The sequence below is a fragment of the Ambystoma mexicanum genome, chromosome 4p (genome assembly GCF_040938575.1).
Source record: "Ambystoma mexicanum isolate Mex_15411 chromosome 4p, UKY_AmexF1_1, whole genome shotgun sequence".
Classification (NCBI taxonomy): Eukaryota; Metazoa; Chordata; class Amphibia; order Caudata; family Ambystomatidae; genus Ambystoma; species Ambystoma mexicanum.
Window position 1 is genome coordinate 83,998,742 of NC_090927.1, and position 24,011 is coordinate 84,022,752.

At 49.9% G+C, this 24,011-nt stretch overlaps 1 protein-coding gene across 1 annotated transcript in view; it reads right to left on the reverse strand.

Moving 5' to 3' along the window:
- Positions 1-15,425, reverse strand: part of LOC138452541 (uncharacterized) — a 418,730-nt gene extending 403,305 nt beyond the window's left edge. Inside the window, exon 1 of the mRNA XM_069604986.1 lies at positions 15,335-15,425. Coding sequence (XP_069461087.1) covers positions 15,335-15,416 — 82 coding nt within the window. The 5' untranslated portion in view covers positions 15,417-15,425. The remainder of the gene's footprint in view (positions 1-15,334) is intronic.
- Positions 15,426-24,011: the final 8,586 nt, after the last annotated feature.

Below are 24,011 nucleotides of genomic sequence, written 5' to 3' on the forward strand. Positions count from 1 at the left end.
ATAGCCCGACGCCAACACTACACCTCCTGAACAGGCATCAAAGGGATCTGCCTGCAATTATATCATCTTTCGAACACTACCCTGAATAGGCAGAAATGGGATGTGTCTGCGATTATATCCCCCTGCCAACACCATCCTGCCTGAACAGGCAGCAAAGGGATCTGCTTGTGATTATATCCCCTTGCCTACACCATCCCTCCAGAACAGGCAGCAAAGGGATCTGCCTGTGATTATATCCCAATGCCAAGACTACCCCTCCTGAACAGGCAGCAAATGGATCAGCCTGTGATGATAGCCCAATGCCAACAACACCCCTCCTGAACAGGCAACACAGGGATCAGCCTGTGATTATATCCCGATGCCAACACCACCCCTCCTGAACAGGCGGCAAAGGGATCAGCCAGTGATTATATCCCGATGCCAACACCACCCCTCCTGAACAGGCGGCAACGGGATCAGCCTGTGATTATATCCCGATGCCAATACCACCCCTCCTGAACAGGCAGCAACGGGACCAGCATGTGATGTTAGCCCGATGCCAACAACACCCCTCCTGAACAAGGAGCACAAGGATCAGCCTGTGATTATATCCCGAGGCCAACACCACCCCTCCTGAACAGGCGGCAAAGGGATCAGCCTGTGATTATATCCTCATGCCAAGACCATCCCTCTTGAACAGGCAGCACAGGGATCAGCCTGTGATTATATCCTGATGCCAACGCCACCCCTCCTAATCAGGCAACAAAGGGATCTGCCTGTGATGTTATCCCCTGCCAACACCACCCCTGCTGAACAGGCAGCAAAGGGATCTGCCTGCGATTATGTCCCCTTGTCAACACTACTCCTCCCGAACAGGCAGCAAAGGGATCTGGCTGCAAACTATATCCCCTTTCCAACACTACTCCTCCTGAACAGACAACAAAGGGATCAGCCTGCAATTATATTGTCTTTCGAACCCTACCCCTCCTGAACAGGCAGCAAAGGGATCTGCCTGCAATTATACCCCCCTGCCAACACCACCCCTGCTGAACAGGTAGCAAATGTATCTGCCTGTGATTATATCCCAGTGCCAAGACTACCCCTCCTGAACAGGCAGCAAATGGATCAGCCTGTGATGATAGCCCGATGCCAACAACACCCCTCCTGAACAGGCAACACAGGGATCAGCCTGTGATTATATCCCGATGCCAACACCACCCCTCCTGAACAGTCGGCAACAGGATCAGCCTGTGATTATATCCCGATGCCAACACCACCCCTCCTGAACAGGCAGCAACGAGACCAGCCTGTGATGTTAGCCCAATGCCAACAACACCCCTCCTGAACAGGCAGCACAGGGATCAGCCTGTGATTATATCCCGATGCCAAGACCACCCCTCCTGAACAAGCAGCAACGGGACCAGCCTGTGATGTTAGTCCGATGCCAACAACACCCCTCCTGAACAGGCAGCACAGGGATCAGCCTTTGATTATATCCTGATGCCAACACCACCCCTCCTGAACAGGCAGCACAGGGATCAGCCTGTGATTATATCATGATGCCAACGCCACCCCTCCTAATCAGGCAACAAAGGGATCTGCTTGTGATGTTATCCCCTGCCAACACCACCCCTGCTGAACAGGCAGCAAAGGGATCTGCCTGCGATTATGTCCCCTTGTCAACACTACTCATCCCGAACAGGCAGCAAAGGGATCTGCCTGCAAACTATATCCCCTTGCCAACACTACTCCTCCTGTACAGGCAGCAAAGGGATCTGCCTGCAATTATATCGTCTTTCGAACCCCACCCCTCCTGAACAGGCAGCAAGGGGATCTGCCTGCAATTATACTCCCCTGCCAACACCACCCTTCCTGAACAGGCAGCAATGGATCAGCCTGTGATGATAGTCCGATGCCAATAACACCTCTCCTGAACAGGCAATACAGGGATCATCCTGTGATTATATCCCGATGCCAACACCACCCCTCCTGAACAGGCGGCAACGGGATCAGCCTGTGATTATATCCCGATGCCAAGACCACCCCTCCTGAACAAGCAGCAACGGGACCAGCCTGTGATGTTAGTCCGATGCCAACAACACCCCTCCTGAACAGGCAGCACAGGGATCAGCCTTTGATTATATCCTGATGCCAACACCACCCCTCCTGAACAGGCAACACAGGGATCAGCCTGTGATTATAGCCCGATGCCAACGCCACCCCTCCTAACAGGCAGCAAAGGGATCTGCCTGCAATTATACTCCCCTGCCAACACCACCCTTGCTGAACAGGCAGCAAATGTATATGCCTGTGATTATATCCCAGTGCCAAGACTACCCCTCCTGAACAGGCAGCAATGGATCAGCCTGTGATGATAGTCCGATGCCAATAACACCTCTCCTGAACAGGCAACACAGGGATCATCCTGTGATTATATCCCGATGACAACACACCCCTCCTGAACAGGCGGCAACGGGATCTGCCTGTGATTATATCCCCTTGCCAACAACATCACTCCAGAACAGGCAGTAAAGGGATCTGCCTGCGATTATGTCTCCTTGCCAACACTACCCCTGCTGAACAGGCAGCAAAGGGATCGGCCTGCAACTATATCCCCTTGACAACATAACACCTTGCCAACACTACTCCTCCTGAACAGGCAGCAAAGCAATCATCCGCCTGCGCTCATATCCCCTTTCCAACACCATCCCTCCTGAAGAGATTACAGTCAAAACCCCCACCTCATGTGTTGCCCGCGTGGGGATCTCAAAGTAATCCCTCGGATGTTCTGTAAGGATCTCCATGCACCCTAAGGAGGGGATGCTTCCCAGCCAAGGGCTTCTGCATTCTGAGAAACAATCAGTGCAAGGCGAGTTGAGTTCGTTTATTTATTCCTATAAGTGTGTTTCTAATCATAGCTCAACATCCTCCTTTGGCAGAAGAGCATTTCTTAATGTTTATTTTTACTTGACATGCAATTTACAGGGTGCTAGGACTCTGCCATGCGGTGGGATTGAACATTGGAAATAGCAATGCGAGTTAACCAGTGAAATTCAGAATAGATGTGACTAAGCCCTCATTGTTGTCGGCAGTTTTAGGCCTCAGCAGACCTTCCTGAGTAGTATTATGCTTTGCCTAGTCCTTTATAACGTCAGAGGCATCAGTTATCAGAGACTGATCAGCAACGTCTACCACAGCTCGCCATGTAACTTTCAGCATTTAAACTCGCGCCCCGCCCCCTCCCATTCCCGCGACATACCTTCACACACTCTCCCACACATACATGTACTAAATCGATCCTTTTTTGGTTCTCTCTGAAGAAAGCTATTTTTTCTCTTCAGACCTTTGATACACATGAACATCTCCCCAAAGGTCCCAGGGGACCCGTATACATGAGGGGCGACTGACCTCGTGCTGTAAGGGTCACTATTGCCAGTCCTGCTTTTTCCGTCCACAGTACTTTCCCGACTGGGTCCTAACAGGACATCCCTGGAAGAAGCTGCCCATTACCTTTCCTTTGCACACAATCAAGGGGGGTCATGAACTGCTCACCTGGTGACAATGATTACAGAGACCATGGCGAGAGTGATGAAGGCCCATTATGGCCAAGAGCACTGAGATGGGATAAGCAGGTGCGATTGCCCCTTCCCCAGTTCCTCTGCTACCCCTGCTGCCTTCGTTCAACTCCCTGGGGGCGCTCCCCTTGTACAGCGCTCTGATGCTTACATGTTCCTGCTCATACATATACATACTCGGTGAAACCTATGGCATGCTAGCGGTCTACATATCCAAGAAAAAGAACATAGTGTTCCATCACATCATGTACTACAGCTTAATGCAGCAGGGCAGAGCAGAACACACTGTGCAGTAATCCGGGCTACCTATGTGCAAAGCAAAGCCAATAAAAGTATTCTTATTGCAAATCAGTCTTGCTTCCTCCAGCACAGGCCCACACTCTTAAAACTGATTTACATCACTTCACCCCCAGACAACTCACCAGAATGTGACTTAATACATTGGGTCTTATAAGTTTGGCGGCGCAAGAAAAGTGGCGGGAAAAGTGGCAGTAGTTTGCCAGCAGGAGTTGGCTGATTTACCTCCAGCCAAGAGTTGGAGTAAATTGGGCCCCAACCACCAAAAAAGAGCCGGTATTACCTGCAAGGGTTTTGCCAGTGCCGGTAATACCAGCAATTGACTCCATGGAATTGGGAATTGTCTGCGGTTGCCGCCACCTCAGGGGCTGGTAACGGAAGGTCCGTTTGCTGGTATACTGCTGGAATTACTGGTGGGATACTGGAAAACATATAATGAGGCCCATTGACTTTACAATTTCTCAGGAGATGACTTGTATGTATAGTTTGTCATACAGCAAACTTATCTAAATGGTTGCTATTTTCTTGTATATTTCCTCTCTTCACCGTTGATTTTCTTTACTCTTTTCCGTTCTTATCTTTCTATAATATTATTAGTGTTTTATTTCTCTGTCTATTTTTAATTTTGGCTGGTAAACTCCAAAACGATTGCATTGGATTACAGTTTGGTGGGAGATTACATTTTAGAGGGGATAGACAACTTTTATTATTTGTCTACCCATTGACTGCCAATGCGCATGTTAAGTTCCGTTGCCATTCCAACCCCCTACCTGCCCTAAACACATCCTCCTGGGATCTCTTGAGCTAGCGCCATCAAGTGGTAACATCAAACTTTGGCCTGCCTGTGTACTTCTAAGCGGTGTGCTGAGAGTTAATGGCTTAAATACCACTTAAATTGCAATACTGGTGCATTAAAATGTCTTGAACAAGTGTGACTTCAACCACCTGATTTATATCCGCCCCTTGCATTGAAGTCCTGTTAAATACAAGCATAGCCAAAGCCAATAGTTGTGTCTATAGGTATTAGATAGACATTTACCAGGCACTTCTATTATGTGCCCAGGTAATCACAACATGTTCTAGCCCATGCCTACACAAAAGCTACAACTATTGTCATTGTCAATGCTTGTTTAAGCTAGTGTCAGTTTTACCAGTTTTACCAGTTATCACTTTATTATCATTGTAGTATTTCTGTAAATATCCTTCTTTAACTACAATTCATTTTTGTATCTTCAATGTGTAATATAAACATGAATGAATATCTTTCAGGCTCCCCTCAGCTGCCTCTTCCCCTTCTGGCCGCAATTCAGGAGTGTGGCGCCGCCAATGAACTCTGCCTTAATGCCAGTAAGACTGAGATCCTCCTCATTGGGACACACGCTCCCTCCTTTCCTCTCTCTCTCTCTGGCCGGCCACTCTGTGCCTTCTTGCCCCTCCTACTTGTGAGGATAAGAACCTTGGGGTCATCTTCGACTCCACTCTCTCCTTCTCCCCTCACATCTCTGACATCTCTAAGAAGTCAAACTATCAGCTGCACCTCCCCAGAGGTATTCATCCTTTCCTCACGTTCCCCCAGAGGCTCACTGTCTCCAGAGCCCTGGTTCTCTCTAGACTGGACTACTGCAACAGCCCCGTTCTAAACCTACCTGCCTCTACTCTCCGACCTCTACAACTTATCCAGAACAGGACTGTGAAACTTGTCCTTGGCCTCAAGCCCCGGGATTGCATCTCTCCAGCTCTGAAATCTCTTTACGGCTCCCTCTGGCGACAAGGATCAAGTTCAAGATGCTTTGCATCATCTACAAAGCTTTCTGGGGCCTTGGACCGCACTAACTCCAACTCTCTCTTCCTAAACATCTCCCTTCTCAAGCTCTCCGCTCATCCACCTCCAACTCCTTGAGGGTCAGTCGCTTCTCCAATCAATGAGTTGGGGGGAGATCTTTATCTTCGGCTGGGGCCTCCCTCTGGAACAGCCTCCCTGCCTCTCTCAAACTGGAGCAGAACCACCTCCGGTTCCGGAAGCAACTCAAGATCTTCCTTTTTGCTCCCGCTTTCTCTCTTCCTCTCCCCTGCTGATGTCCCGATTGCTCCATGCACTGGTCCCCTGGCCACCCTCTGAACTTGGACCCAGGCTCCCGCATTTCCAGTTGCCCTTGCACTGCCTCTCAGCACCCCCAGCACTTAAGGGTCTGTACCTGCAACCCTACAGTTCCTTCTATCTGCACTTATGAGCCACCCGTTGGGTGCACTTTCTGATTTACTTGCACTGATCCACCCGCTGGCCGCACTTTTGAGTTACCTGCACATCTCTGTCCCCTGCACTTCTCCCCTTCGACTTCCATGCACTTGTGCGATCTGAATGACACAAGCCCTAGTAAGATCGTTGTTTTGTCCTCCGTTTCCCCCTTCTTGTCTTGTCGCGCCTAGAAACACTTGTGTATAGGCACGTTATAATTGCCATATCATATCAATGAATGCTTTTTCAATGCGATGTCCTTGCACTGAGTTTGTTACTGCTACTTTTGAGGCGGTAACAAAATTAACGCCACTTTTACCGTAGCGCAGAATACATGTGGCCTTTATGTGGAGGATTTGCCTCCAGCAAGTTTGTAGAGGTAGATTTCTCACTTCAGGTCCAAAAATGATCCGATTTATTGCTGTGGAGTTACTGCCCCATGGAGTCCTATGTACTCAAAACATGGGGAATTACACTATCTTTACCCCACCTGTAATCATGCAGTAAATCTGCTGGACCCTGTGGCTGTTAGGGTAAACAAGTTTGACGGTAGTTAAGCAGAAATACTGCCAAACTCGAACTGAGGTCCATAGTCATGAAAATTCCACATGCACTGAACTGCAGCCCCTCCATCAGACCTGATTCCTGCCAATGGGAGATGAGGAGGGAAGGAGTACCTGCGGTAGTGCAGCGCTCTACTAGTCTCCCTGTTCACCCTCTCAGCGCTCTACTAGTCTCCCTATTCACCCTCTCACCCTCTCAGCACTCTACTAGTCACCCTGCTGACCCTCTCAGCACTCTACTAGTCTCCCTGCACACCCTCTCAGCACTCTACTAGCCTCCCTGCTCACACTCTCAGCACTCTACTAGTCTCCCTGCTTACCCTCTCAGCGCTGTACTAGTCTCCCTGCTCACCCTCTCAGCCCTCTACTAGTCTCCCTGATCACACTCTCAGCGCTCTACTAGTCTCCCTATTCACCCTCTCAGCACTCTACTAGTCACCCTGCTCACCCTCTCAGCACTCTACTAGTCTCCCTGCACACCCTCTCAGCACTCTACTAGTCTCCCTGCTTACCCTCTCAGCGCTCTACTAGTCTCCCTGTTCACCCTCTCAGCACTCTACTAGTCTCCCTGTTCACCCTCTCGCACTCAACTAGTCTCCCTGCACACCCTCTCAGCACTCTACTAGTCTCCCTGCTCACCCTCACAGCACTCTACTAGTCTCCCTGCTCACCCCCTCAGCACTCTACTAGTCTCCCTGCACACCCTCTCAGCACACTACTAGTCTCCCTGCTTACCCTCTCAGCGCTCTACTAGTCTCCCTGTTCACCCTCTCAGCACTCTACTAGTCTCCCTGCTCACCCTCTCAGCACTCTACTAGTCTCCCTGCTCACCCTCTCAGCGCTCTACTAGTCTCCCTGTTCACCCTCTCAGCACTCTACTAGTCTCCCTGTTCACCCTCTCGCACTCAACTAGTCTCCCTGCACACCCTCTCAGCACTCTACTAGTCTCCCTGCTCACCCTCACAGCACTCTACTAGTCTCCCTGCTCACCCCCTCAGCACTCTACTAGTCTCCCTGCACACCCTCTCAGCACACTACTAGTCTCCCTGCTTACCCTCTCAGCGCTCTACTAGTCTCCCTGTTCACCCTCTCAGCACTCTACTAGTCTCCCTGCTCACCCTCTCAGCACTCTACTAGTCTCCCTGCTCACCCTCTCAGCGCTCTACTAGTCTCCCTGCTTACCCTCTCAGCACTCTACTAGTCTCCCTGTTCACCCTCTCAGCGCTCTACTAGTCTCCCTGTTCACCCTCTCAGCACTCTACTAGTCACCCTGCTCACCCTCTCAGCACTCTACTAGTCTCACTGCACACCCTCTCAGCACTCTACTAGTCTCCCTGCTTACCCTCTCAGCGCTCTACTAGTCTCTCTGTTCACCCTCTCAGCACTCTACTAGTCTCCCTGCACACCCTCTCAGCACGCTACTAGTCTCCCTGCTTACCCTCTCAGTGCTCTACTAGTCTCCCTGTTCACCCTCTCAGCACTCTGCTAGTCTCCCTGTTCACCCTCTCGCACTCAACTAGTCTCCCTGCACACCCTCTCAGCACTCTACTAGTCTCCCTGCTCACCCTCACAGCACTCTACTAGTCTCCCTGCTCACCCTCTCGGCACTCAACTAGTCTCCCTGCTCACCCTCTCAGCACTCTACTAGTCTCCCTGCTCACCCTCTCAGCACTCTACTAGTCTCCCTGCACACCCTCTCAGCGCTCTACTAGTCTCCCTGCTCACCCTCTCAGCACTCTACTAGTCTCCCTGCACACCCTCTCAGCACTCTACTAGTCTCCCTGCTTACCCTCTCAGCGCTCTACTAGTCTCCCTGTTCACCCTCTCAGCACTCTACTAGTCTCCATGCTCACCCTCTCAGCACTCTACTATCTCCCTGCTTACCCTCTCAGCGCTCTACTACTCTCCCTGTTCACCCTCTCAGCACTCTACTAGTCTCCCTGCTCACCCTCTCAGCACTCTACTAGTCTCCCTGTTCACCCTCTCAGCGCTCTACTAGTCTCCCTATTCACCCTCCCAGCACTCTACTAGTCACCCTGCTCACCCTCTCAGCACTCTACTAGTCTCCCTGCACACCCTCTCAGCACTCTACTAGTCACCCTGCTCACCCTCTCAGCACTCTACTAGTCTCCCTGCACACCCTCTCAGCACTCTACTAGTCCCCCTGCTTACCCTCTCAGCGCTCTACTAGTCTCTCTGTTCACCCTCTCAGGACTCTACTAGTCTCCCTGCACACCCTCTCAGCACCCTACTAGTCTCCCTGCTTACCCTCTCAGCGCTCTACTAGTCTCCCTGTTCACCCTCTCAGCACTCTACTAGTCTCCCTGCTCACCCTCTCGCACTCAACTAGTCTCCCTGCACACCCTCTCAGCACTCTACTAGTCTCCCTGCTCACCCTCACAGCACTCTACTAGTCTCCCTGCTCACCCTCTCGGCACTCAACTAGTCTCCCTGCTCACCCTCTCAGCACTCTACTAGTCTCCCTGCACACCCTCTCAGCACTCTACTAGTCTCCCTGCTCACCCTCTCAGCACTCTACTAGTCTCCCTGCACACCCTCTCAGCACTCTACTAGTCTCCCTGCTTACCCTCTCAGCGCTCTACTAGTCTCCCTGCTCACCCTCTCAGCCCTCTACTAGTCTCCCTGTTCACCCTCTCAGCGCTCTACTAGTCTCCCTATTCACTCTCTCAGCACTCTACTAGTCACCCTGCTCACCCTCTCAGCAGTCTACTAGTCTCCCTGCACACGCTCTCAGCTCTCTACTAGTCTCCCTGCTCACCCTCTCAGCACTCTACTAGTCTCCCTGCACACCCTCTCAGCACTCTACTAGTCTCCTTGTTTACCCTCTCAGCGCTCTACTAGTCTCCCTGTTCACCCTCTCAGCACTCTACTAGTCTCCCTGTTCACCCTCTCGCACTCAACTAGTCTCCCTGCACACCCTCTCAGCACTCTACTAGTCTCCCTGCTCACCCTCACAGCACTCTACTAGTCTCCCTGCTCACCCCCTCAGCACTCTACTAGTCTCCCTGCACACCCTCTCAGCACTCTACTAGTCTCCCTGCACACCCTCTCAGCACTCTACTAGTCTCCCTGCTTACACTCTCAGCGCTCTACTAGTCTCTCTGTTCACCCTCTCAGCACTCTACTAGTCTCCCTGCAAACCCTCTCAGCACCCTACTAGTCTCCCTGCTTACCCTCTCAGTGCTCTACTAGTCTCCCTGTTCACCCTCTCAGCACTCTACTAGTCTCCCTGTTCACCCTCTCGCACTCAACTAGTCTCCCTGCACACCCTCTCAGCACTCTACTAGTCTCCCTGCTCACCCTCACAGCACTCTACTAGTCTTCCTGCTCACCCTCTCAGCACTCTACTAGTCTCCCTGCACACCCTCTCAGCACTCTACTAGTCTCCCTGCACACCCTCTCAGCACTCTACTAGTCTCCCTGCTTACCCTCTCAGCGCTCTACTAGTCTCCCTGTTCACCCTCTCAGCGCTCTACTAGTCTCCCTGCTCACCCTCTCTGCACTCTACTAGTCTCCCTGTTCACCCTCTCAGCGCTCTACTAGTCTCCCTATTCACCCTCTCAGCACTCTACTAGTCACCCTGCTCATCCTCTCAGCACTCTACTAGTCTCCCTGCACACCCTCTCAGCACTCTACTAGTCTCTCTGCTTACCCTCTCAGCACTCTACTAGTCTCCCTGCTCACCCTCTCAGCCCTCTACTAGTCTCCCTGTTCACCCTCTCAGCGCTCTACTAGTCTCCCTATTCACCCTCTCAGCACTCTACTAGTCTCCCTGTTCACCCTCTCGCACTCAACTAGTCTCCCTGCACACCCTCTCAGCACTCTACTAGTCTCCCTGCTCACCCTCACAGCACTCTACTAGTCTCCCTGCTCACCCCCTCAACACTCTACTAGTCTCCCTGCACACCCTCTCAGCACTCTACTAGTCTCCCTGCTTACCCTCTCAGCGCTCTACTAGTCTCCCTGTTCACCCTCTCAGCACTCTACTAGTCTCCCTGCTCACCCTCTCAGCACTCTACTAGTCTCCCTGCTCACCCTCTCAGCACTCTACTAGTCTCCCTGCTTACCCTCTCAGCACTCTACTAGTCTCCCTGTTCACCCTCTCAGCGCTCTACTAGTCTCCCTGTTCACCCTCTCAGCACTCTACTAGTCACCCTGCTCACCCTCTCAGCACTCTACTAGTCTCCCTGCACACCCTCTCACCACTCTACTAGTCTCCTTGCTTACCCTCTCAGCGCTCTACTTGTCTCTCTGTTCACCCTCTCAGCACTCTACTAGTCTCCCTGCACACCCTCTCAGCACCCTACTAGTCTCCCTGCTTACCCTCTCAGCGCTCTACTAGTCTCCCTGTTCACCCTCTCAGCACTCTACTAGTCTCCCTGTTCACCGTATCGCACTCAACTAGTCTCCCTGCACACCCTCTCAGCACTCTACTAGTCTCCCTGCTTACCCTCTCAGCGCTCTACTAGTCTCCCTGTTCACCCTCTCAGCACTCTACTAGTCTCCCTGCTCACCCTCTCAGCGCTCTACTAGTCTCCCTGCTCACCCTCTCAGCACTCTACTAGTCTCCCTGCTTACCCTCTCAGCGCTCTACTAGTCTCCCTGTTCACCCTCTCAGCGCTCTACTAGTCTCCCTGCTCACCCTCTCAGCGCTCAACTAGTCTCCCTGCTCACCCTCTCAGCACTCTACTAGTCTCCCTGCTTACCCTCTCAGCACTCTACTAGTCTCCCTGTTCACCCTCTCAGCGCTCTACTAGTCTCCCTGTTCACCCTCTCAGCACTCTACTAGTCACCCTGCTCACCCTCTCAGCACTCTACTAGTCTCCCTGCACACCCTCTCAGCACTCTACTAGTCTCCCTGCTCTCCCTCTCAGCACTCTACTAGTCTCCCTGCACACCCTCTGAGCACTCTACTAGTCTCCCTGCTTACCCTCTCAGCGCTCTACTAGTCTCCCTGCTCACCCTCTCAGCACTCTACTAGTCTCCCTGCACACCCTCTCAGCACTCTACTAGTCTCCCTGCTTACCCTTTCAGCACTCTACTATGCTCCCTGCTCACCCTCTCAGCACTCTACTAGTCTCCCTGCTTACCCTCTCAGCACTCTACTAGTCTCCCTGTTCACCCTCTCAGCGCTCTACTAGTCTCCCTGTTCACCCTCTCAGCACTCTACTAGTGACCCTGCTCACCCTCTCAGCACTCTACTAGTCTCCCTGCACACCTACTCAGCACTCTACTAGTCTCAGCACTCTACTAGTCTCCCTGCACACCCTCTCAGCACTCTACTAGTCTCCCTGCTTACCCTCTCAGCACTCTACTAGTGTCCCTGCTTACCCTCTCAGCACTCTACTAGTCTCCCTGTTCACCCTCTCAGCGCTCTACTAGTCTCCCTGTTCACCCTCTCAGCACTCTACTAGTCACCCTGCTCACCCTCTCAGCACTCTACTAGTCTCCCTGCACACCCTCTCAGCACTCTACTAGTCTCCCTGCTTACACTCTCAGCGCTCTACTAGTCTCTCTGTTCACTCTCTCAGCACTCTAGTAGTCTCCCTGCAAACCCTCTCAGCACCCTACTAGTCTCCCTGCTTACCCTCTCAGCACTCTACTAGTCTCCCTGTTCACCCTCTCAGCACTCTACTAGTCTCCCTGTTCACCCTCTCACACTCAACTAGTCTCCCTGCACACCCTCTCAGCACTCTACTAGTCTCCCTGCTCACCCTCACAGCACTCTACTAGTCTCCCTGCTCACCCTCTCAGCACTCTACTCTACTAGTCTCCCTGCACACCCTCTCAGCACTCTACTAGTCTCCCTGCTTACCCTCTCAGCGCTCTACTAGTCTCCCTGTTCACCCTCTCAGCACTCTACTAGTCTCCCTGTTCACCCTCTCAGCACTCTACTAGTCTCCCTGTTCACCCTCTCAGCGCTCTACTAGTCTCCCTGTTCACCCTCTCAGCACTCTACTAGTCACCCTGCTCACCCTCTCAGCACTCTACTAGTCTCCCTGCACACCCTCTCAGCACTCTACTAGTCTCCCTGCTTACCCTCTCAGCGCTCTACTAGTCTCCCTGCTCACCCTCTCAGCCCTCTAGTAGTCTCCCTTTTCACCCTCTCAACGCTCCACTAGTCTCCCTGTTCACCCTCTCGCACTCGACTAGTCTCCCTGCACACCCTCTCAGCACTCTACTAGTCTCCCTGCTCACCCTCACAGCACTCTACTAGTCTCCATGCTCACCCCCTCAGCACTCTACTAGTCTACCTGCACACCCTCTCAGCACTCTACTAGTCTCCCTGCTTACCCTCTCAGCACTCTACTAGTCTCCCTGCTCAACCTCTCAGCACTCTACTAGTCTCCCTGCTCACCCTCTCAGCACTCTACTAGTGTCCCTGCTTACCCTCTCAGCACTCTACTAGTCTCCCTGTTCACCCTCTCAGCGCTCTACTAGTCTCCCTGTTCACCCTCTCAGCACTCTACTAGTCACCCTGCTCCCCCTCTCAGCACTCAACTAGTCTCCCTGCACACCCTCTCAGCACTCTACTAGTCTCCCTGCTTACCCTCTCAGCGCTCTACTAGTCTCTCTGTTCACCCTCTCAGCACTCTACTAGTCTCCCTTCAAACCCTCTCAGCACCCTACTAGTCTCCCTGTTCACCCTCTCAGTGCTCTACTAGTCTCCCTGTTCACCCTCTCAGCACTCTACTAGTCTCCCTGCTCACCCTCTCAGCGCTCTACTAGTCTCCCTGCTCACCCTCTCAGCCCTCTACTAGTCTCCCTGTTCACCCTCTCAGCGCTCTACTAGTCTCCCTATTCACCCTCTCAGCACTCTACTAGTCTCCCTGTTCACCCTCTCGCACTCAACTAGTCTCCCTGCACACCCTCTCAGCACTCTACTAGTCTCCCTGCTCACCCTCTCAGCACTCTACTAGTCTCCCTGCTTACCCTCTCAGCACTCTACTAGTCTCCCTGCTTACCCTCTCAGAGCTCTACTAGTCTCCCTGCTCACCCTCTCAGCACTCTACTAGTCTCCCTGCTCACCCTCCCAGCACTCTACTAGTCTCCCTGCTCACCCTCTCAGCGCTCTACTAGTCTCCCTGCTTACCCTCTCAGCGCTCTACTAGTCTCCCTGTTCACCCTCTTAGCGCTCTACTAGTCTCCCTGCTCACCCTCTCAGCACTCTACTAGTCACCCTGCTCACCCTCTCAGCACTCTACTAGTCTCCCTGCACACCCTCTCAGCACTCTACTAGTCTCCCTGCTTACCCTCTCAGAGCTCTACTAGTCTCCCTGCTCACCCTCTCAGCATTCTACTAGTCTCCCTGCTCACCCTCTCAGCACTCTACTAGTCTCCCTGCTCACCCTCTCAGCACTCTACTAGTCTCCCTGCTTACCCTCTCAGCGCTCTACTAGTCTCCCTGTTCACCCTCTCAGCGCTCTACTAGTCTCCCTGCTCACCCTCTCAGCACTCTACTAGTCACCCTGCTCACCCTCTCAGCGCTCTACTAGTCTCCCTGCACACCCTCTCAGCACTCTACTAGTCTCCCTGCTCACCCTCTCAGCGCTCTACTAGTCTCCCTGCTTACCCTCTCAGCGCTAGTCTCAGGGAGACTAGTAGAGACTAGTCTCCCTGTTCACCCTCTCAGCACTCTACTAGTCTCCCTGCTTACCCTCTCAGCGCTCTACTAGTCTCCCTGTTCACCCTCTCAGCACTCTACTAGTCTCCCTGCACACCCTCTCAGCACTCTACTAGTCTCCCTGCTTACCCTCTCAGCACTCTACTAGTCTCCCTGTTCACCCTCTCAGCACTCTACTAGTCTCCCTTTCACCCTCTCGCACTCAACTAGTATCCCTGCACACCCTCTCAGCACTCTACTAGTCTCCCTGCTCACCCTCACAGCACACTACTAGTCTCCCTGCTCACCCTCTCAGCACTCTACTAGTCTCCCTGCACACCCTCTCAGCACTCTACTAGTCTCCCTGCACACCCTCTCAGCGCTCTACTAGTCTCCCTGTTCAACCTCTCAGCACTCTACTAGTCTCCCTGCTCACCCTCTCAGCACTCTACTAGTCTCCCTGCTCACCCTCTCAGCACTCTACTAGTCTCCCTCCTTACCCTCTCAAAGTGGCCGACAGAGGCCTGATATTTCCACCTATAGACACTGGTGTTTGCTCCCTCACCAGCAATATCTTCCATCGAGCACCCCAACGGAGAAGGGGCGTGATGTGTACGGCTTGAGATGCGAGCTGGCAGTAATATAAGTGCCTAAGCAGGGCCAGGGGTGGACTGGGAGCCAAAAGAGGCCCTGGAAATTATTTCCAAAGTGGCCCCATAGTACACATTTTCAACAAGTCCAATGCTTTTCCTATGGTCAAATTTGGAAACACCTCACACAAGAGACCCAGGGTGCAGAGGCCTACAGGGAACTCTCCAGAGTTCCCTATAGGCCAGTCCACCCAAGGCGCCCCCTCCTCTTCTTTGCTGTCTCTGAGGGTTGCCTCACCCTTAACCCATGGGCAGGGAGTGGGGCTTGTGGGTGGGGGGCATTATGTGGCTAATTCCCAACCGAGAAGCTCGCTTATAGAAGCCCTGTGGGGTTGAATCATTGCTGACTATCCGGTGTACTCTTTTTTCCTTTCATCTGTGAAACCCCACAGGCAATATTTCGCTCCTACCTGATGAGATGATCAGCCTGGCCTGCACTGTGCAGAGGAGGCCCAATGCCAGGGCCAGGGTGCTTGCGGCAGACGCCTTCATGCTGCTGTCGGGGACAGTGTCTGACTCCCCAGCATGCTGCCCCCTGCCATTTAAAGGCGCACACAGGTGGGAAGGGAGGGGGCAGTGACAGGTGTCCTGAACACACGCCAAACCCATTGCACAACAGCTTGTTTCGCAACCGGAGAGTGCTGGGGAAATGTGCGGGGAACATCCATTCACATGAACCAGGATTTTAATTTTGTGTTCCTTCTGTGTATTTGCCAATCGCTATCACCTTGTATCAGTGCATTGCTTCACTGAGCCCCACGCGGGCCTTTTGGAGGCGGAATATCCCCTCCCCTCCAGGGACCCATTACCTTTCTATCACTGTCCATTGAACACCAGTAGCTGCATTTTATTTTTATTTAGGATTTTTTTTTATTTATTATTTTTTTTGTGACTTTTTTGATCAGGGAAAGCCTGAGCAAATTTATCAAAACGTTTTCAGCTGTTGAAGCTTCAGTCCTCTCGACACTCCTGATGACAGTGTGTCAATCCGACGTTCCCCTTAAATCAGTAACGGCAACTCCAGAATCTGTCGGAAAATTGCTTCGATTATGTTCGCCATTGCCACAGTCCATCTTGTGGTTTCTCCCGATATTAACCTATTCCATAGGTTGTTTTCACACAACATCCACGGGTTCTCGATTAGAGGTACTAGGTGAACGGTTCTGTTATATTGGGTGTCAGGGCAATATATCACTAAATGTCTCAGAGTTTCCTTCACCTCCGTTTTTTTGCACAGCCGATTCTTGCTTGCCTTCTACGCCCCTGATGGTTAAGATTTCCTGGGTTAAAAGTAAGTTCAATCTCGCTTTCATGAACAGCATTCTTTTTCTTTTTTCTGGGAATTTGACGCAGTACTTTAACAGTGATTTCACTTTATTGAAAGTTGCAGGGAGATGCAATAGTAATTTGTTCTCTGTAGCTGACTCAAGTGTCTGAATCCAATCCATCGTTTCCATTCTTTGCTTGATTCTGTCTGGATTCTCTATCAGCTCTTTTTCTGTGCACACAATTTCCTGTAGTTTGTCTTTCCTCCTTTCCACCCAGCTGTTCAGGTCTAGACATTGCCCGCTTTCCATTTCATCTTTAATGATGTTCAGAGCCGGCAAATTCTCAGCCAGTATCATCTTCCTAAAAAAGCTCATGGCTCTTTGGTCTACCGTGGATGCTAAGGATACCAGACCCAGCTCTCTTCTGATTTATTTTTTTTATTTTACATTTGTATAGCGCACATACAACCCTTGGGCATCGCAGCGCTGTTACTTGTGAGTAGCTTAGTTACAGATAGAAAACATTTGCATGTGGATCATATATACATTACATACAGTTGCATAACATACATTAGAGCATTCTAGTCTTGCGGGACTAGATCTTGAGTTAGCTGGCGTGTGGTCAGTGCTTATGAAAAGAGCAGTGTTTTCACCGCTTTGCGGAATGCCAGAGGGGAGTTTTCTCCACGAAGGGCAGGTGGTGATAGGGCGTTCCACTGCTGAGCTGCTAGGTATGGGAAGCTGGCGCCTCCTGCTCGGGTCTCTTAATTTTAGGTACTGTGAGCATGTTCCAGAAGGGTGTTCTAGTCAGTCTTGTAGAGGAGATGAGGTGAATTCTTTCTGAGAGCTAGGGGGGCAGTTAGGCGGATACACTTATGTATGAGGGCAAGGGATTTAAAGATAACTCTCTCTTTAACTGGGAGCCAGTGCGCCTGTTTCCTGGCGGCCGTTATGTGTTCCTTTTTCGGGATGCCGATGGCTGCGTTTTGGATGACTTGTAGCTATGCCATGTTTTTTGTAGATGTGCCTAGGAAGAGGACATTGCAGTAATCCAGTCTCGATCCTGTAATAGCTCCTGCAATGGTGATGCAGTTGTCCTCGGAGAGGTATGGTCTGGCTGCGGTCATGACTTTTGCGTAGTAGGCCGCTGCGGAGGCGATGGCATTGACTTGCCTGGTCATTGGTAGGTTAGAGTCAAGATAAACTCCCAGTCTTTTTACTGAGTTGGCAGCTGGGATTCTGATACAGTCAATGAGGAAGTGGCTAAACTGTGGGTCAAGGTTCTTGAGTGTTTCATTGGAGCCTACCAGGAGCATCTCAGTCTTGTCAGAGTTCAAGCAGAGTCCATTCGCCGCCATCAATGCTTGGATGGTGTTGTAGATGTCGTTGAGAGTCCTGGAGTCGCTGTCATAGTCTCCTGTCAGTGTAAGGAGGATCTGGGTATTGTCCGTGTAGTTAGTGTACGAGATACCCAATGAGTCGAGAATGAGGAAGAAGGGGCTTGTAAAAATAATGAAAAGGGTGGGTGAGATGCATGACCCTTGTGGTACTCCACACAGAATGATGGTGGGTGAGGTGGAGGCCAGGTCAGGTAAGACTTGCATGGTCCTTCTTTGCAAGAAAGAAGAGATCCATGTAGTGGCTCTTGGTGAAAACTTGGCTGTGGCGGATAGGTGGTGGCACAGGACATTCTGACCAACAAGATCAAATGCTGCCGAGAGATCAAGGAGAAGGAGAAGAGCAGGTTTACCTGAATCTCTCGCATCATCCATCTGGTTTTTCAAGTCAAGTAGGGGGGTCTCCGTCCCGTGCCCTGGGCGGAAACCTGATTGTCGTAACCCAAGAAGTTTGTTCTCCTCAATAAATTGTTGCACCTGTAAGTAGGCCGCTTTGTCCAGTATTTTAAGCAGAAAGGGCACCGTGGTAATGGACCTGTAGTTATTGGTTGAGGAGGGGTCCACGGTGGGTTTTTTGATAAGAGGGCGGACCCATGCTTCCTTGAGGGAGGAGGGGACCTTGCTGGTAGCAAAGGATGCATTAACGAATGCTGTATAAAATGGTGTAAGATGACTGGCGCAGTCTTTGATAATTGCAGCTGGGCAAATGTCGCCTTTGCAATTAGTCGGCTTAATGGATTGCATGATATTGATCATGTGCAGTTCTTCAATTGTCTTGAAGGAAAAGGAGGCGGAGGTGACTGGGGTAGTGGTAGTCCAGGGGCGGGTGAGGGGTATTCTTCAAGGTCTGTCTGGTTGTTCGGATTTTAGTTTGGGGGGTCTTGAGCTTCCTGATCATGGCTGGTTGGATTCCTTCGCACCAGGTCTTGTCTTTGGTGAAGTTCTGTGACGAGGACGTGGCAGTTTCTAAATCCCTAAAGATAGAGACGATCTCTTTGGTATGGAATTGTGCTTCCAGGATCCTGGTTTCAAAGGAAATGGCTTTGGCACAGATGATTGCTTTTTTGTACTCTTTGGCACAGACTTTGAAGTCAAGTTTTGCTTTGTCCGTGTGGGTGGTTTGCCATAGTGATAAGGCTGCACGTTTCTTAGACCGTAGTGCCAGAAGGTCAGTGGTAAACCAGGCATTGGTGTGGCTTTTAGGTTTAGCCTTCCGTGGTTTTAGTGGTGCGATATCTTCAACTGCTGCTTTGATGGCTTTGTCATACATAAGTGCTAGGATCTCTGGGTCGGCTGAGAAGGAGGTCCTGAAAGCTGGTACTGATAGATATGGCAGTAATCTTTCTTTTGTAAGTTGACAAGAACTTCTAGAAAGGGCTTGGGGCATGGGTGGGGCAGAGATATGCTTGTTTCTTGCAGTGGGGATACTGAAGTGGATAACATGGTGGTCAGACCATGGGGTAGATTAGTTGGCAGTGATAGTAAGGGGGCACTTGTGTTGGGCTATCCAATCTAGGGAGCAGTCTTGACTGTGAGTGGGACCAGTAATAGTGTTGCTGAACCCTAGGGTCTTGAGCGCAATGTTGAGTGACTTGGCTGCAGGGTCATTTGTGTCATTAAGTCCTAGGTTGAGGTCTACAAGTAGGATAGCTTTGCTTGAGTTTTTCAGATTGTCAGACAGGAGGTGAGTGAGGGTTGTTTGGAAGTCACCTACGGGTCCTGGGGAGTCGGTAAACAAGATGCATAGTAATAGTGCAGTGGTAGGAGAGGTTGTTTTTAGCAAGGAGGTAGTCACTGTTATTGTTTAAGTTTTTGACAGTCTTTCTGATAGAGAGGAATTCTTTAGCTATCATAGCTACTCCTTCACCCTTAGTGGGACGGTCCTGTCTGATGATAGAGTAACCTGGGGTAGGGCTAGGGATAGTGCAGGACCTGAGGCCTCGTGTAGCCATGATTCCGTTATCATGAGGATGCCAAGGTCATGAGTAATGATGAGGTCATGGATATCCAGGGCACGGACATTGATGGAGCGGACATTGACCAGTGAGCACCTCAAGTGTGAGCTATGACAGTTGCCCTTAGCAGTAGAGGTATTGTTGGAGGGGGGTGTATCAGTACCAATTGCTGCTATGGTGTTGACATTTGTAGTATCAGCTTCTCATGCATGAGAGGCTGACATGCGCTGGCAGCGACTGACGCGCGTTGTTTATGAGGCCATTGGAATGTAAACACCCCATGATGGCAGTTGGAGACAAGAGTGGCGGATGAGAGCCCCGGCTAGTGGGGCTCTCTCTTGACTGTATGTAAACTTACTCCCAACTTATATTGTGCAAGTAATTGTCCGCATTTACGCATTGCGACGGGCCGCGTTGAGATATTCATTGTACACACGAAAGCTGTAAGAAAAGCCCATTGGTTTGGATGCACGCACGTACGCTTCTACGTGCACGGCAAAGAGGACTACCGCACCCACATAATAGAGGCGCACTCTGAAAGACCTGCATTTGGAACCCTTTTCTTACCACGTTGCGCTCACACCGAACAATGAAATTTACCGGCCCCATGTAATAAGGGCGCACCAGAAAGCACCTCAATTCGATTTTGCTACTGGATAACTACCGCCATCATATAATAGGAGCACATCTACGATCTGGCCACAGCCTGTTCCGACAATTCACTGCACCAGTCAAGTTACAAACATTAGTGAACCTGAATCTATCTGTACAGCTCACAATAGGTCACCAGCCCCTCAGCATCATAGACCACAATAAATAGAACCACAGCCAGTTCTGAATGCATCCAAGAGTTTTCCCAAAACTGCAGAGAGTTCATCATTGCATATAGTTTCACAAGCACTGATATCTTTAACTGGCATGGATTTCAGCGGTGTGCCACCCCCTGTTTTTTTTCTTACCTGACTTTGGGGAACCCATCATTCTATAGAGACATTGGATAAAGTAATTCGAACACTATGCAAATGTTGTTTCTGGGCAGAATTGCAGTGTGGAAAAAGGGGAAGTCTCTCCTTCTGCACTGTCTGGAATCAGCAGGTCAGGTAGAATTTGAAGATTTACCGGAACTCACAAGGGCAGACCTAAATGAATATGAGAGAACATTGGAAAGTATTGCCAAACACTATGAAAAGAAGCTCAGCACTATCCTTGAACGCTATAAATTTGGCAAGAGGATCCAGGAAGATGGTGAGAGTGTGGAGCAATACATTACAAGTCCGAGGAAGTTAGCAAGAACCTGCAACGTTAATGACCAGCTGGACGAGCATTTTAGGGACCAGTTCATGCTTGAATGCAATAACCCAAAAGTCAGAGAAATCCTTTGGTCAGAAGATAACCCATCGCTGGATGTTGTATTACGCGTGGCAAAAGAGGTGGCGCACACCAACAACTGCATCAAAATGTTGGAGGACAGAGTGAAAAATATAAATATATCCAATGAGGAAAGCAAACAGAGGAAGTCACACGGACAGCCTACTGACAACAAGGACAACATTATGCTTGTTGACGAGACATTGGGAGTGAGAAGATATCACGAGAAGGGGCTATGATCGGGTCTCAGAAATGACAGGAGAGGCAGAGCACCTCTCAGTGGACGTAGGAACAGTCCCAGCAGATGTTACAGATGCGACAATGTGGGTCATTGGGCGGATGACCCTGAATGTCCAGCTTTAAAAATCATCTGCAAGCTGTGCAAAGGAAGAAAGCCACAGCAAATTGCATTGGTGATGAGCACAGCGAAGGAGAGGCAGAAGAATGTGTCTACATGATTTCAAACGAAGCTGATGATGAGCACGAGATTGATAGCCCCAGAACCGCTGTATGCATCAACGGCATTGTCATGGACATGATGATAGATTCTGGCTCTAAATACACGCTGCTGCCTATAAGTCGTTATTGAGTTGGACATATCAACATAAACCAAGGTCAGATTAGATCAGATTAGATCCCAATGCAGAAGAGTTAGTATTCGCTGTTGAGAGAGGCAGCACTCACGAAGCCCTCAGTGACAAAACGCAAATGGAGAGTGAAGGAATATTTCTAAACGAAATTGGATGTTTGCATGGATTAGTCCACAAGATTCAGATGAAAGAAGGTCATCAGCCTGTGGTGCAAAAACTATGAAGTATTCCTTTGTCCATGAGAGATGAGGTGAAGACTGAATTGAGGAAATTGGTGTCAAAGGGCATCATTGAGAGAATAGATGCCAGTGAATGGGTTTCCCCGTTAGTTGTCTTGAGCAAAAAGACAGGGACACTCAGAATATGCATTGACATGCGCGAGTTAAACAAATGTGTGATTCCCTGAGAGACACCCGCTTCCCAATATTCAAGAGATAGTGTCCACAATTGGCGCTAGCAAATTTTTCTCCACGTTGGATTCAATGTCTGCGTATCATCAAGTCAAACTGCATCAAGAATCATGAGTCCTCACTGCTTTCATAATGCCTGATAGTTTGTTTCAGTACAAGAGAATTCCTTTTGGTCTCATTTCGGCAGCTTCAGTCTTTCAGAAGATTATGCATAGACTGTTTGATGGCACAGATGGAATTATATCTTTCCAAGATGATATACTTGTTCATGCTGACAGTTTAGAACGACACAATGAGAGGTTGAAATATGTGTTTGGAAAGTTAAACAGTGCAGGAATGACATTAAGCAGGGAAAAGTGCAAGATCAATTGCACAGAAATTGAATATTTGGGCCACATCATTTCAGCTGAAGGTGTATGCCCAAAAAAACAACTATTTGATGCAAGTGAGAGGATGCCCAGGCTGACCTCCAGAGAGGAGGTTCGCACGTTTATTGGAATGGCAGAGTACTGTGTCCATAATCTTGCAGAACACACAGTGTGCATGCGTGAGCTTCCCTGAGAGCGTGATGGTGAATTTTCAGCCATCAAGTCGGCCTTAGCCCAAGCTCCTCTTCTACAGAATTTCAGAAGCGACCGCAAAACCATTGTCACCACTGATGCCAGCAACATTGGGTTAGGCGCTGTTCTCACTCCTGAATATGATGGAGAGGAATTTAAAAAATGCTGAGAAATCATATACCATGATCAAGAAGGAAGCTTTAGACATAAGATGGTCTGCTGATAAATATAGGAATGTTATATGGGGCACTGATTTAGAGTTTCGCATGGACCACAAGCCGTTGGTTGAAATTTTCACGTCAAAGAGCTTGAATAAGTGTCAGGAAGTATCAAGAAGTGGGGCACGCAGATGCAGGAATTCGATTACATAGTCAGATATGTACCAGGTGTCATGAACAGATCGGCTGATTGCATATCCAGACTCACAAATGCGATGGATTCGGACAAGGAGGTTCCAGATGATGAGGTAGTTTTCAGCATTGACACTACTCCTATTCCACCGGAGGAATGGGCAGAGGTGATGAATGAGGACGAGTATCTCCATAAGTTGAAAGAGTTAATACAAGAAGGTGGAGAAGGAATGAGGAGGAGAATTTATCTTGGTGACAAGAATAGCGCCTTATTGCAATGTCATCAATGAATTGAGTCTCCATGGTGGTTTGGTGATGCGTGGCGACAAAATCATTCCACCTTTGAACGTACGATCCAGGATCATAGATCTTGGGCACGAGGGACATCAAGGCATAATCAAGACCAAGCAGAGGATAAGAGCGAATATTGGTGACCAGGATGTGACATCCAGATTGAAAGAGCAGTTCGGGACTTTATCCTTTGTTGTAAAAGTGACAAAGTGTGTGCAAGTACAAAATATCCCATGTTTTCGACTGACAACCCTGTTAGACCATGGGACAAATTGGGTTTAGATGTCCTAGATCCTGTTTGGAGTGAGGGTGAACTTTTTTTTTGTCTGGGAGTGATTGACTTATATACTCGGTAGGCGGAGGTATTGATCAAACCAGAGATCACTACAAAGTCAGTCATTTGTTTTCTGAAAGAAATCAGTGAACGTGAGAGTCTTCCAAAGTGTATAGTTACCGATAATGGTACCCAATTTGGGCTAAGGAAATGGAAGAATACTGTAGCGCACATTCCATAGAACACAAGTTTAGCACCATATACCATCCCCAAACGAATGGTGTTGTTGAGAGGTTCAAATGCATTCTCAAGGAGGCCATTCGAATGGCATGATCCAATGGTCTAGATTGTAAAAATGCTGTGAGGGATACTGTTGTTGCCCATTGTTTTTCCCCTCATTGCACAACAGGTATTTCTCCTTTCAAACTCAATCGAGGGGGCAAGGCCAATACAAAGTTTGTTCCACCCTGGTTAGAGAGGAGTGCCAAAATTGAGGTGAGACTTGAACGTGTTAAGCAACGCATCAGGAGTATTCAAGTTAAGAACAAAGGGTGCATGATGGTACAGGTGTTAATACTGCAGTATGCCATTTAATAAAGCTGTTGTCAAACAGACTTTTACCGC